General features: G+C 37.1%; 1 protein-coding gene across 1 annotated transcript in view; it reads left to right on the top strand.

The window, feature by feature from the left end:
* Positions 1–14,641, top strand: part of KIF6 (kinesin family member 6) — a 203,013-nt gene that overhangs the window by 60,035 nt on the left and 128,337 nt on the right. Inside the window, exons 9-10 of the mRNA XM_044450400.1 lie at positions 69–155; positions 4,701–4,804. Coding sequence (XP_044306335.1) covers positions 69–155; positions 4,701–4,804 — 191 coding nt within the window. The remainder of the gene's footprint in view (positions 1–68; positions 156–4,700; positions 4,805–14,641) is intronic.

Consider the following 14,641-nt stretch of genomic DNA (forward strand, 5'->3'; position numbering starts at 1 on the left):
AATGTTGATGCACTATATGAAGACTGCTGTTAATAGTAACATACCTACCTGTTATTTTCTCCTTTTAGGAATCGATATCAACCTGTAGATTTGCTCAGCGTGTTGGCCTTATTAAGAATGAAGCAATTCTAAATGAAGAAATTGACCCCCGATTGGTAAGGCTTTTTAATTATTGTTTTTAATTAAAATTATTGCTATTTCTATACTGAAAATTTCTGAATTAAAATACATCATGGATCTGAGGCTGATGTATCTCAACCTTGTCTGGATTCAGCTTCAGTTTGTTAGCCCTTACCATTGTCACAGCCAGACACTGGTTTAACAGCCTCACCTACTGAAGACGAAAAGGAGAAATAGAGTGGGTCATTAGCATACTGATGACAATGTGTTGCAAAATACTGGATGACCCCACTGAGTGCTTTTATGTAGATGTTAAATAGCATGATGAACAAGATTGTCCTGGAGGAGTCCACTACTGGAGAATCCAAGGGGCTAAGCGTTATCTCCCAAGCATCACCTACTGGAGATGATACTTGAAGTAGGAGCAGAACCACTGCAGTGCAGTAACTACTGCTCTGCACTCAGCCAGCTGTCTTTGAGGGATACCATGGTCAATGATATAGAAAGCCACTGGAGGATCCAGGATTACTAACAGGTTCATACTTCCCCATCTCTGTTCTAGTGTGGGTCATCATTCCAGGTGACCAAAACTGTTTCCATACAAAACCTGTCCTGAACACTGACTGAAATGAATTGGGATAAGCAATCTAATGTAAGAACTGGTTTCTGCACACCAATCCTCTAATTTAGCGACCCTCCTCTGCTGACAATGCAACATGGGGTCAGGTGCTCAGGCCCCCTCTTCTGCTCTACATGACTCTGGTATGCCCACAACTGGAGTACTGCATTCAGGTCTGGGCTCCACATTATAGGAAAGACATAACTAGGTTAGAATAGGTTCAGTGCAGGGTCACAAGAATGGTAGCCAGGTTGAGAGGAATGATATATGATGAAAGATTGAGGGAATTGGGTCTTTTCAGCCTGGAGAAGAGGAAACTCCAAGGGGATCTTTTAGCAACTTATAGATATGTGAGGAGATGGCATATGAAGGAGGTCTGTGACCTGTTCTTCCCTGCAGTGGAGGGCAGGACATGTTCCAGTGGGGCAACTTTCAAGGAACCAGGTTTCAGGTTGGCAAATTAAGAGCTTTTGCCAAAGAATGGTCTGTTGCTTTTAATGTAGGAAGGGAGAAACCTAGTTCCTGGCAACTATCTCCATGTACAGTTGAAAAAAACAAATCTATAGTGTGTTCTGCTACATGCATTTGAGTGGGATGGTATAAATTGGTTTCCTGCAACAGCAGGGGGTTGGACCCGATGACCTTCTTGGCTCCTTCCATCTCTACTGTTCTATGATTCTATGCATTGAATCAATAACATGTTGGGATGGTCCCATGGTTGTCATGTAAAAAGAGAAATGGTAATGCTGAAAAAAAAAGTAATCTTCCATTTTTCTTCCACATAAGTTTATATACTCTTAATCCTACTTTCTACCATTTTACTTTTATTGCAGGGTGGGGAAAGGAAGAACTTTGAATTTGAATTTGTTTTTCTCTAGTATATGCTTACTTAAACAAGCTTTACTTCTTGAAAACTCCAAGAAGAGTTGGGAAAAGAACAGGCATTTCATTTATATTTTATAGCTGACTCTCTTGCTATAGCCAAAGCTCCACTTTCCAACTAACTTCCAAGTATCTAGTTAGCTGCATTTTGTCACTATCCAGCTGAGATGTTGGATAGTGATGAGATTCATAAATATTCAGGAGGATGTTATAGGGTTAAGAAACTTGTATTTGCTTGCTTAACAATATTAGTCTTTCTCTCAGCAAAATCCCCAATAACAACAGAGCTGATCTTTTCCTAGCACAGCTGCTGTGTAATCTCCAAACTGGTAATATGAGAGCAAAACTGGATGTGACATTGGAATATCAGGCTCATGCAATCAAACCAAAAGACATCTACCAGGTTCCTAACTAGGACTGGCTAACTGGGACACATATTATCAATTCTAAAATAACTTTACTAGGTGCTGGACCATTCTCATGATGTTTAAAGCTATTTACCTCTAAAGCCCCAAATGGCTGAATGCTTTTCTCTGGGCCCTTGGACACATTCCTCTGAGTTAACACAAAGAAGGCCTTTTTGCAGGGTGGCCTTCCTTTGCAATACCCTCTACAGGTTAAACTTGCCTGACTGCTGCTGCCATTTTTTTTTTCCAGTGCCAGGCAAAAAACCTTTTTAATTTTTTTCCAGGCTTTTAAATCTCCAAATGAATATGTATTTATTCTGCTTCTGTTTTCTTCTGCTTGTATTGTTTTCTGTTTTGTTGACTTGATTTGTTAAATATTCCTCACAGCTGCCCAAGCTAAGACAGTAAGAAAAGTTCAGAGCAAAAAAAATAAAATCTTGAATTTCCCCTAGATTGGATGGTTATACAGCGTCAGTATTAGATACTAAGGACTTCACATATGCAATGTTGACATGAATGTAGTGGCAGTAGTGGCTTCCCTGGTAGCACAGACACTGAGCTGATAAGAAGCTATGGTCAGCTTTTGGAACAAACTCTGTTACTTGTTGCTCAGGACACATTTTCCTGCTTTGACCTGAGAAATCATGTGCTATTCCAATATTTCCTGCACTTGCTGGATACGATACCATATAATCATTCGTTGTGCATTAAAAATAATAGCCCAATCCTCTGGTATGATTAATAAACTTTTCATGACATTTCATTTTACATGATGTACAGCACTGTGTGTTAGACCATGCACAAATAGAAGCATTTCAATCAGATGTGGATACACATATTTGTGCAATACATTTGTGCCAATGTCTGAAGGTAGTTGTTATGTATTAGCCTACAAATGCTGTAAATTATGAAAAAGTGCACAGTTGCTCAATGAGTCATTTGCTGTATTCAGACATAATGATAAACCAAAAATGTTTATTGTTCATCAGCAGCATTCTGGTGCATGCTACCTCAACATCCTTGGGTGACTCCTTTCTAAGCAACTGAATTGAACCAAAACTAACAAGGGAGTGCATCCTTCCTTGAGGAAGCTAGAAACAGATCTTAGTTAAGAGTGGTAAGATTTTATTGCTTTGCATATAAAATCACAGAGGTGGGTGTGCCCCAGAATTATATAGAACTTCCTTGTAGTGAAGAGAATTCACGTAACCTACTGTGTTCTAGAAACAGATATTAGACATACAATAAATAAACTCAGGGAAAATATTGTATTATTGCACTGAGACCACTAGTCCCATAACTGTTTGGGAGCAGATCAGTACACTGCCTCGTAGGTTGAGTACCTTCCCTGGTCTAGGTCAGCATCATTTAGTTATTATGCTATTAGCAAAGTTTATTTGGGACACAGAAAATACTGGACTAAGTCAGAATGTTCAAAAGGCCCCAGTTTGGCCTGGACCCCACTCATATACCCTGTTCTCTAGGCAGTAAACATCAATTGCCTCTTCTAGGCTGCTCCTAGTCAGCTAAGGTATATATACACATATACATAAACATATTATTCCAATATAATGCTCGTTTTATCTACCAATCCTCATTTTAAAGCTTTAATTCTTTGTAAAGTACATATTATAAAAATAGAAGTTGCTTTGTGAGGCTTTGGCTTTGACCACTGAGTCTTAATTTTTCTGAGTTATAGTGATTATTAACTTTAGAATATGCATCCTAAATCAATTCAATTGTTTTTTTTTTTTTTACTCATGACTGACTGAACGATACTGTGCTTGTCTGCTCAGAAGGGACTTCCACAGGACATATTCTCAGTTATGATTGTATAAGATTGCACCCTGAAATGGTTGATTTTGTATTTCTTTTACCACTTTGGTAAGCAGGTTTAGAAATCAGTTGATTTCTGATTATGGTGATCCCCTGGGAACTTGGTTGAAAGGGAAGGGTAAAAAGGTTTGTCATAAATGAAAGTATTTAAGTAGCACAGTAATCTAACACAGTTAATCTGCTAATATTAAGGACCTTTGTTATTTTCAATTATATTGAAATGTTGTGGTATAATTCTGTGCAAGTTGACTCAGAAATAATCCCTGTTATTTACCCTGTAGCTTAAATGCAGGTACGTATTCACATACATCTCCTTCTTTTTCCTAATGTATCTAAATGTTATGTTTTCATGGAATAGATTTTGTAATATGTTGTGAACACTTTTGGGATTTTTAAAATGGGAAGCAGACTATAAATAATACTAAAACAAACAACATATTTGATTCACAAAAGAGGGAAAATGTACAAACATTAGGAGCTCAGCAAGACCGAAAAAGAATCATATCCATGCTGTCTGTCAGTGAACCATTGATACTGTCCCTACACTAGTGAAATAGATCACTAGTGCAAGAACAAATAACAGTTTCTGACATAACTGGACACAAGCAACAGAAGTCATTTCTAGAATTGGTCAGGTCAGCTGAGCTCACAGAAGGGAGCTTTATTGACCTACCTCCTTCTGCAAATGAATGATTTGGCAAATTTCCACATTTATTTCAAGAAATGCCAGTTCCTCCTATGCTAGCAGTCTGTTCTGCTAGCACAACAGGACTCATGGGGGTGTGGCATCAGTAGGGGATACTACCTAGCAAGTGACACTTACATTATTTTTGCAGATGATTGTACAACTGAAGAAGGAAATTCAGGAGCTAAAAAATGAATTGGCCATGGTGACTGGAGAACAAAGATCAGAAGAACTCACACAGGAAGAACTGCTACAGTAATGTTTTCCATTCAGTCCGAGCACACTGATTTTAAGTGCTAGCACATCCCACAGATTTCTGTAGAACATATTTCCAGTTTCCAAGTAATATATTTCAGATGCGGATTCAAAAATTATACTCCCTTAAAACAACATCAAGCTGCAGTAGGTCCCAGGTTAGAGCAGTTGCTTGTCATGCAAAGCTGAACTAGACCATGTGTAATATTTTTCCATTTTCATTCCATGACCTTCAAGCAAGAAATGTTGAGTGCTAATACATAGTGATTATGGAGAATCTGCAGATGTAACTCACCTGACGGTCTTATTGGCACCAGAGGCATAAGATGTTGGCAGTGCATCTAAAATTTTTGATAGTCACATGTCTGCAGTGTGGTTGGAAGGGGAGGAAGGTAAACTGGGCGAATGTCACTAAGAATTGGGTGGATAGAGGTAAGAAAGTAGTGGAAAGAAAACAGAGAGGAGTTGGTCAGTAATGGTCTGGGGAGGAAGATGTGAGGCCTTTGAGGATTTTCTTGTGTGCCGTTCATCTTTAGCCCTTGGTCTGTGAGGAAGAGGAGATGGGGATATCTCTTTATTTGTTACTCTAAAGCCTTCTGATCCTTCTAGAGCAAGATTCCTATTGCTAGAAAAGATTATGTTTGATGACAGTCTAAAAATCCAGAAGCATTCAGGAAATGTTCTTAGTACTGAGAAGTTCTGCAGTGCTAATTTCTTTTGTGCCAATATAAGCTTGAATTCACCATTTATACCATGCCCAGAAGTTTAGTATTATGGGTTAGTTGGTACTATTTGAAAAACATGGATTTGTAGGGTTAGGAATGCAATCTGTAATAGCTGACATAGTTTTACTTATGTGAACAGCCGACATAAAGTTCACATGTGAGAGTCTTATGGAATGGATAGTAGAAGTAATAATTATCCAATTATAATTAGAATATCACTGGTTTGTTCAGAGTTTGTAGAGCTGGCTAGATTATTTGTGATGGATCCCACTACTACTTAAACCAAGGAGACCATCAGACACTTGGTACGGAAGGAGGGAGTCATGGTATCTCTGTTTCTTCGTTGTGGTCTTTGTGCATCACACATATGGGTGCTGCGCCTGCAAGGCATGGATGTCATGGTATCTCTGATTCCAGATGCAGCTATAAAGATGTTAACAGCCAACACTGACCTAGCTTGCATGAATGAAACACTGTTTCGATCAGTGGAATATACCAGATGCTATTAGACTAATTACTTGCCTGGGTATAGCTTGTCACGTTGCTCAAGCCTGGACAGCGTGGCTTAATTGAGAGGGAAATAACCCTTAAGCCAACAACAGAACATGACGTGTGTCCCTGATTCAGACAAGTCACTGCAAATGTGTTCTGTGTGTGTGTGTTCTGACAAGAGCTAGGATTCTCCTTCACCCATTCAAAACAGCAGATGCTTCTTTGCCAAAAACTCTTTATGCTCCAGTGTACCTCCAGCAAAGCATAATCAGCAGAGAAAGTGTCTCTGTGCATGCATAGAGCAGTTTGTTGAACCCCTGCTAGCAACTATCTCTGAGAACACTCCTCTTCAGGACCACTGGGCCCAACACCTCTGGATGGGCACCTCTGGAGAAGGGCCAGCCATTTGACTATAGACCCCCGCCCCAGCTGGCTAGCCCTTCTTTCAGTTCTCAGGGTCCTTCTGAACAACGTTCCCTTTCAGCTGAGTGGTCTTGAGATAAACCCTCTTCCATCTCAAAATCTGGAGGCCCCGTTTCCAAGGGCTCCTCCTCTGAAGAGTCCAAGTCTCCCTAGTCTTGAAACACACACCAAAAATAACTACCTCTTTCATCCCTAAAGTGTTCATTTGCTGTACCACGATTAAAGAAAGGATAGGGCTATTGACACCACACTGATGTAACAGATTGAAATAGCCACTGCAGTCAAAAGGGTGACACACAAGAGCCTTCTTTGTGGGCTCTGCATCATATATATGGGCTGTGTGTCTGCACAGAGCCTTGATTTGGGAAACTTTCATAGCTGAGAAACTTTTGGTGGGAATCCCTCCCTCTTTCTGCTGATAGAGGGTTCCCTCCTTTTCCTCTCAGTTCCTTTTCAACCACCATTGTGGTTGCCTTATTGGAAACATTGCCTTTCTTGTATAAGAAACCGTGCTTCAGAGTTGAAAAATTCTTTCCTTCCTTAATTGTCCCTTATTGCTTCAATTTTTCCTGAACATCTTTTTGAATTTTAGCAGTTTTTGATTATTCTCTTGCCTCTGAGGTATATGGCCTCAAACGCACCTTTTCAAAAGTGTGTTCACTGTGGCAGCAAGCTTCCACCTACAAATGGGCGTTCCCTTTGCTTGCTCTGTTTTGGAGAGGGCCATCTTGTAGATTCTTGCCAAACAAGCTGGCCACAGAGGTACTGAGAGGAATAGGTAGAAACTCAATGTCAGTAGACAGGGAACAGGAGCTGTTGTAAAAAGTTTCTCAGCTGTTGAAGTTTCCCAGACTGAAGCTTTGCATAGGCACAGAGCCATATGAATGCACAGATGACCACTTAGAGAGCGACCGTTAGAGGTAAGCAACCTGCCTTTATCCTGCTTGATTGCTAGAAATAGCAAAATTCCTGGAAGACATATATTCAATTTTTTAAAAATCACTAGGAAAGAATATTTGATAAATTTCCTGGACAACTTCTTTCATTGACCAACATTTAAGGAACATACTTCTTACCTTTTTTCAAGTCTTTTGGATATTTGTATATTTGATATAGCTTTGCTCATGTGTTTTCACAACCCACACCTAAAGCAGTTCTATGTTTAGGTGTGTTTATAAGGTGAATTCAAAATTCCCATTGGTTAGAATGCTTATTTTAATTACAAATACTTCTGCAGCTCCCCCTCTTATATATGAAGGAACATTTATTATTATAAATTAAGTGAGAGAAGCTTCTAGGCAGGCTACCCCAATCAGGTGCCATCCATATATTTTGGATTTCAACTGACATTCCACCCACCATAGGCAGTGATCAAATATGCTGGAAATTGTGGCCAAAACATCTGGAGAGCACCAGGTTAGGGGAGACTGCTCAAAAGCAGTGTAAACCTTGCTATGAAAGGCTTTAATTTCCCATCAGACTAGAACTTCATGTTCTAGTCTCTTATTCCTTGTTGCTCATCACATTTAAATTATTCTGATTTTTTTTATCCCATTTAATAGGTGGTGATCTAAAATGAGCATATTATGCTAGTTAAAACCTAACCAGTGGTAAATTAGGTAGCAGAACTATTTCCTGCATATTACATACAATGGTGTTATTCAAGCAAACTCAAATGCTATTTGCCTAAATTGCAAATATATAACATTTTTACTGATGCACTTAGACTGAGAAGTCAAATTAAATTTAAGCCTAAATATGCTCAGAACATGGTCCTAAAGATTGGGATCTTGTTAGGAACTTAATTTTGTAAACTGACAAAAAGTCAAGAAGCCAAGCTGAGTTTCTTGTAAGGAATTTAGTGCTGAATCAGGAAGTATGAACTGATGTGGAAAACCATGCAAGAATTAGGCAGGAATTGAAGTCAAGTAGTCACTGTGGGAGGCAGCCAATAGAAATATGAATAATTCTAGCAGATAAGTGGAGCTGAATCAGAAGCAATCTTCTGGATCCAAGAACCATTTAAAAGTCACACAATTGTAATTTTGTTTATTCAAAGTGTCTACTTGCAAGTGACAGCAAAATAATGGCTTAGTAATGCATGATGGGTTTTAAGGATTAAAAAAAGTGTTAAATAGCTTCAGACAAAGTGTGCAAGTAGGATGTAGAAGCAATAGCCCACTCTTCATTCCCTCAGTATAGGTCAGAAACCTTAACTACGAGGGGTCTTCAAAAAGTTCTCTCACTTTTTCAAACTCTCTTTATTAAGAATTTCAAAAACAAATTACATCACTTTTGTACATTGTCATCTTCCTTTGTGATGCATTTTTCCCGGCGTTGTACCAACTTTTTAATGCCATCAACAGCATCATATAAAATATATTTATAAAATATAAAACTGCGGAAACTTTTTGAAGACGCCTCGTATAATCAACTGTAGAGTGTAATGCCCTTTGCCAAGTCACATTTAGAAATATTCTCTATTTTAACATGTCAGCTCACAGCATTTAGTTATTTTGGAATAAAATGCAGGGTATTTTCAGTCTGTTTGGGTCAAACTTCATAACATTTATCCAAAAGAAATCTTCCTGTAGTTAATTGGCACAAGTTGTTTAATATATAAATTAATGTGAAAGACACAAATATAGCAGACAAGTAGACTTTAGTGTATGTTGTCCAATAGCATTGCAGGAACAAAATTTCAGCTTTACATATTTTATTTTTATGAGCAATGAACAATTCTGGAAACATTAGAAGGAAATTAAACCCTAATGGATATTCTTGTGTAATCATGTTGTTTAGAAGAATGTATACTTCAAACCCATGTGGACAAAAAGCAGTGGATGGCAAATCATACAATTCTCTCATCTGATTCATAAAACCAGATTCATTACCTAGATCACCACTCAACTAATCTTCATTTATATTATTTTTATTAAATTTGCCATCAAATTAAACAAAGGATTCAAATTACTTTTAGAGAATGGATTTTGTACAAAGTATAAATAAGCAAACTCCAAAAACTTTTAGCTTCAGTTTTTGATTTGATTATGTTATGTGTGGCCCATGTCTACCCATGTTTAAGCAGAACTAAGTCCCACTGAAGTGAGTTTTACTTCCATGTAAATCTGTTTAGGATTGCGGTTTTGTACCCCAATCCTGTGCTGAATCATTGGAAAATACTTGCTGTTGTGCAGTGCGACTTACTTTGAAGCAACCTTTTTTGGATTGCAGCCTTGAGTATGTTTTGTGTAGTTTATGTAATTCCAACATTTGCTGCTATTTGTTTCTCTTTTTTTTAAGTTTTCACTTGAAATAGAATTTAGTGATAGCCTAAGTACTTCATAAAATAATTTTCCTATTTTAATGACTGACTGTAGATGCTATTATCAGCCTTCCTTAAGATGCAGCTGTTGTCTAAAGGTTCATTTAAACTAGTAGTTCTTTGTTTAGTATAAGTTGTGAGCATCTGTGCACATTTGAGAAAACACAGATTAAATAGCTACATGTATCGTCTCTAAGGAAGATAGTACTGTATACTTAGAGGCTTCTGTATTATAGGGTTTTTAATGCTGGATTTAAATGGATTTTATTTCCTTTTTATACTTTATGAGGAACATGCCAGAAGGAAAAGGGAGAGGCTCTTTTTGTTTGGACGCTGTTGGTATTTCTTCTTCCTCCAGATGAGCTCACTAACAACTTGAGTTTGCCCAGAAAGTCAGGATTTCACATCAAAACTGCTATGTTCCATAGCACCCACGCATCCAGAGCCCATGCCAGTTGGAACTCTTTAAGGCCCACATTGGAAATGCTGGCTTAGCACTTTAGTTTATTAATATCTTTACCTTACTACTTTTGATTTGTCAAGTGGATTAGAAATAGTCCTATAAATAAAAAGTTAATACATCTTCTACTCGCATTAGGCTCTAAATCAAGTAGTTAATATGGAACCTTAAAATATGTTAGAAAAGCACCTAAATGACATTTTAAAAGGTCAGTCTTGTTTTGAATTTGTTCAAAGTGTAATGATCAGTGTTTACAGAAATAGGACTTAATTATACCTAGAATTCTTTAAAAGCTTCCCTTTTCTTTCTTCATATTAATAGTTCAAGAGATATTTTCAGGAATGTGCTGTGTGCAGTTATCTGTAAGTAAAATCTCTCAAATCAATTCTAATTACAATTACAAAAGTGCAGAAAAATATAAGAACCTGGTTTTGAGATTGCTGCAGCCAATAGTTAAACACTATGAATCATTAGTTAACAAGCATTTATGGGCTTCTCTGGCATAGGCCTTTAACCTGTTCTAACTTGCCATTTTACCAAGGCTTTGGGTTCTGGCTTCCTTCTGTGATAAAGATCAGCTCCTTTACACTTTTTGTTGTTGTTTTATTCAGGGTTTTTCTTTCTCTGCCTTTTTCTGTTTCATTATACAGCAACAAAGTTGCACTGTGTTATATGGCAAATGATTCTGGTATTTAAATAGGTAGCTGTGGTAGGTATGCATTGTCCCATTTTACTGATATATTGTGATTTTCTAATGTAGTGTGTTATCTTAAGAAAAAATTTAAAAAACTCCAGTATATGGTCCAATTTCAAGGGAAATCAAGTTCAAACTTAAGTAATATGCTCTATACATATCACCTAGTCTATGCTCTGACCAATGTGTTCTGTACTAATTGCAGCCTCCCGAGTACTGAGTAGTGTGTAGCATTCCAAGTATATTGCCATAGTATTGTGTTATCATTGCTGATTACCTGTGTGTTTCTGGCTTGAAGTATTTGAAGTATTAGTTTTGACTATTAAGGCCCTAACCTGGGACTAGAATAAAAACTGTCTGTACCTATATGAACATTCACAGTAGCCCTTTAATCTGGGATTGCTTGCTGCTGGCCCAAGATTCCTTTGCCTAATTTTGGGTGGTTTTCCCCTTGTCCGGCAGCCTCATATGGTACAGCCCCCTCTGTTCAGAAGCTCTCCATTCCTCTGGAGATGGTTTTTGAAAGTATAGGGTGCTATTGTGTGGACGAAGGGTAGAGAAGGATCAACTAGCACAAACTGTACTCTGCTTATAGAACCATGAGATACAGCCCTGTATCCTTTTTCAGCTAAGTGGGATGTGTTTTTCTTCTTGGCTAAATAATCATAATCATAAAGCAGTGCATGAAGTCACAAACTGAAAATAAGGTACCTAGCCTCATGCCAGAGATTGAACTGGATGACATTGGTGTACTTTCCAATACCATATTATTGCAATAAAATGTTACAGTGTGATTTAAAAGTATTTCATTTTTTTCTACTTTCCAGTGCAAAATGATTTATGAACATACATTTTTCTGAATGCATTAAAACCAAAAACAGGAAAGGAGATCTGTAGCCTGTATTAATTTATGCATTGTGAAAAATATTTCAGTACTTGGGCATTATACTATTATCTTATGTTGCAAAAAAAAATCAACAGTCACCATTTTGAAATTATTCATACTACATTATGATTAGCATGTACTAATTTTTAGACATCAGAGCCTGCTCCCCATGTTCATGCTGTATTTTACTGAAATACAAAGATTTCTTGCCTAAAAGCCACTCCATATTCTTGGGAAGCTCCATCAATAGATTTATGTCTTTGAAATATTTATGTCACCTGCTCTCCCAGCATGGATACACGCATATGCACACATACGTGCATCCATGCACATACACAGTGCACTCCATTAATGCTTGCACTGCACTGAATCCTGTACAAGGATTGTGGTGATTCTTTTGCATGACTCATGATCTGCTATAATGTCTTGAGCCATCAGTGAGAATTGCTGATATGAAGATCTACAAAGCAAAAAATGTTTCTGCAGAAATGTGCTGCTTTTTGCTCTGTGTAAAGAAAGAAGACTTACTATCACAATATTCATTGATTTGCATAGAACCTGTTTTTTGAACTCTTGATATCATTTTACTGCTTTTATTTAGCAGTATGAATGTTTCTACATACTCTAAAATAGTTACAGAAAGATGACAGCTGTAGCGCATAATTACATTGAACATTAGGAACAGATTAGGAACAATTTCTTGCTCAGAAAGTTAGCAGTTGGCCAGTACTTATTCATTATTAATATTTTTCATTGCATAGTAACTAATATTTTATTTTTCTCATAAATATTAATCAGCAGAGTTTTATTCTATAGCATTACAACATTTCTGGGAATTATTGACTGATTTGATACTTTGCAATCTGCCTTTAGCACCAGGAGAACTCTTTAAAAAATATAGCACAGTCATATGCTTAACTACTGAAAAGTAAGTCTTACTAAATTCATTGAGTTTTAATCCCAAGTAAGTGGGTACTGGAATTCATATTTAGGGCACACATTTAATTTTTTAAAAGGTTCTATAATTCCCAGTTGGCTAAGGCATGCTGGGAATTGTGTGGATTTTTTTCTGTCTAAACATGCGTAGGATTGCACCCTTAATTAGTTGAACCATAGCTCTCTAATTTAGTGGCAGTTCCTAACCTTTGTCATATTTTTGTCTATTGTGTCCCATACCCTCTTCATTGGCCTAGCATTAACAATAATCCACAGAAATACTTTTTTTCTTGTTCAGTAAATTATCTTGCTGTAGGCTTGATTTTCTGTTGATGCTCACAGGAATTATTTGGGTAGCTCCCTTTAATTACAGTGGGTGCTTCCAAATCAGACTTTAATAATAGCCTTCCCCATTTACAGAATTTTACTGGCATTCCAGATTTTATCATTATGCTTTCGTAATCCCCCTGTGTTTTACTGTTGCTTCCTCCATCTTTTTTCTTACTGTTGAAAATTCATTAATGGGGGGAAAAGCCAGAATAGCTGCACAGTGCTACTTAATTTCTGCTGGTAAGGAGCCATCATCCTGGAGGCATTGCTGATCCTTCACACAGCACTATGCAAATTTAGATAGAAAAAAGGCCTGCACTTTCCAGCATGCCCCTGCTGTGCTCTTACCCTTCCTATGATAGTTGACTAAAGGGTTTTTTAAAAGAAAGGAACTGATATTGTAGTAAGAATACTAAAATACTTTATCTGTTCAACAGATTTGTGAAAACATCTACATACTCAAACGTATTAGAAAAACTGCTTTTCTGGCAACTGTTTTAAGGGTGTTTGCCTTTTGTTTGATGTGTTATAAAGTCTGTAGCTGATGCTAATGTGGATTCATACTTATTTAAATTAACTTCTTTTTTGCACATGATATAACATACCAGAGGTCTGTGGTAAAGGCAAAAGCAGCCATAAATGAATAAATAAGGTCAAATTGAGGGCTTCCAAAATTCCTTTCTGAGTTGAAGTCTCTTCTGTGTCTCACAGCCCTTCCTCTTGAATGTTTTCAATGTAAATCTTGTGTACTTGTAAGAAGCACTAATACTGCATCAAATAGATCCTACTTAAATTATAGTTTTCAAAAATATATATTATTTATTTCAAATGTAATCCAAATAATAACATTTTATTAAGGGTTTTTTTGTCCTAGAGTACCCTGATAAATGGATGGTGTCTGGAGTCTGTCCTGATTCCTTACTCCAAACCCTACTATAGGGACTCACAAACCTTTTTGTATACCTTTTCTTTAAACTAAAACCCATTAAATCCATATTGAAAAAATTAATAAAATAATCCAGATTCTGTATGTTAACACCTCATCTGGTTACTATTTAATAAATTTAAATATTTCCATATTTTAACATATCTGTTGGCTTCAGCAACAAAAATAGGTACTGTGTTGTAAAATTAGTTTTATTCATGTTGGGATTATGTATATCCCTAATACCTTGAATGTTTAATATTTCTTTTTCTCACTTCTGTTGCTGTCTGACTCAATTTCATGATAATTGAAACTATAATTGTGAGTTGGTCTTTGCAAAACATTTTCAGACATTTTCAGCATAGTTGATAGTGTGATGGTAGGGCAAAAACCTCACCTGAAGATCAGGAGGGGATTATGAAAATTCATCAGAATTTTTGTACCCTAGTTTTGTGGGAGGAAAGGTGGCTGGATATCATCATCATCATCATCGATGTCTTTAGAGCAGTACAATAGGCTGAGGGGAAAGTTTTTACATGTTTCTAACATTGAAGAGATGTGGGTATGTGTGCTGGCTGAGGGTTTGTCCATTCTAAGTGCAAATACATAGGAAGGGTAAAATGAAATGTCAAATATTCGCT

This window comes from Varanus komodoensis, unplaced genomic scaffold (assembly GCF_004798865.1).
Source record: "Varanus komodoensis strain SLA01 unplaced genomic scaffold, ASM479886v1 scaffold1, whole genome shotgun sequence".
Taxonomy (NCBI): domain Eukaryota; kingdom Metazoa; phylum Chordata; class Lepidosauria; order Squamata; family Varanidae; genus Varanus; species Varanus komodoensis.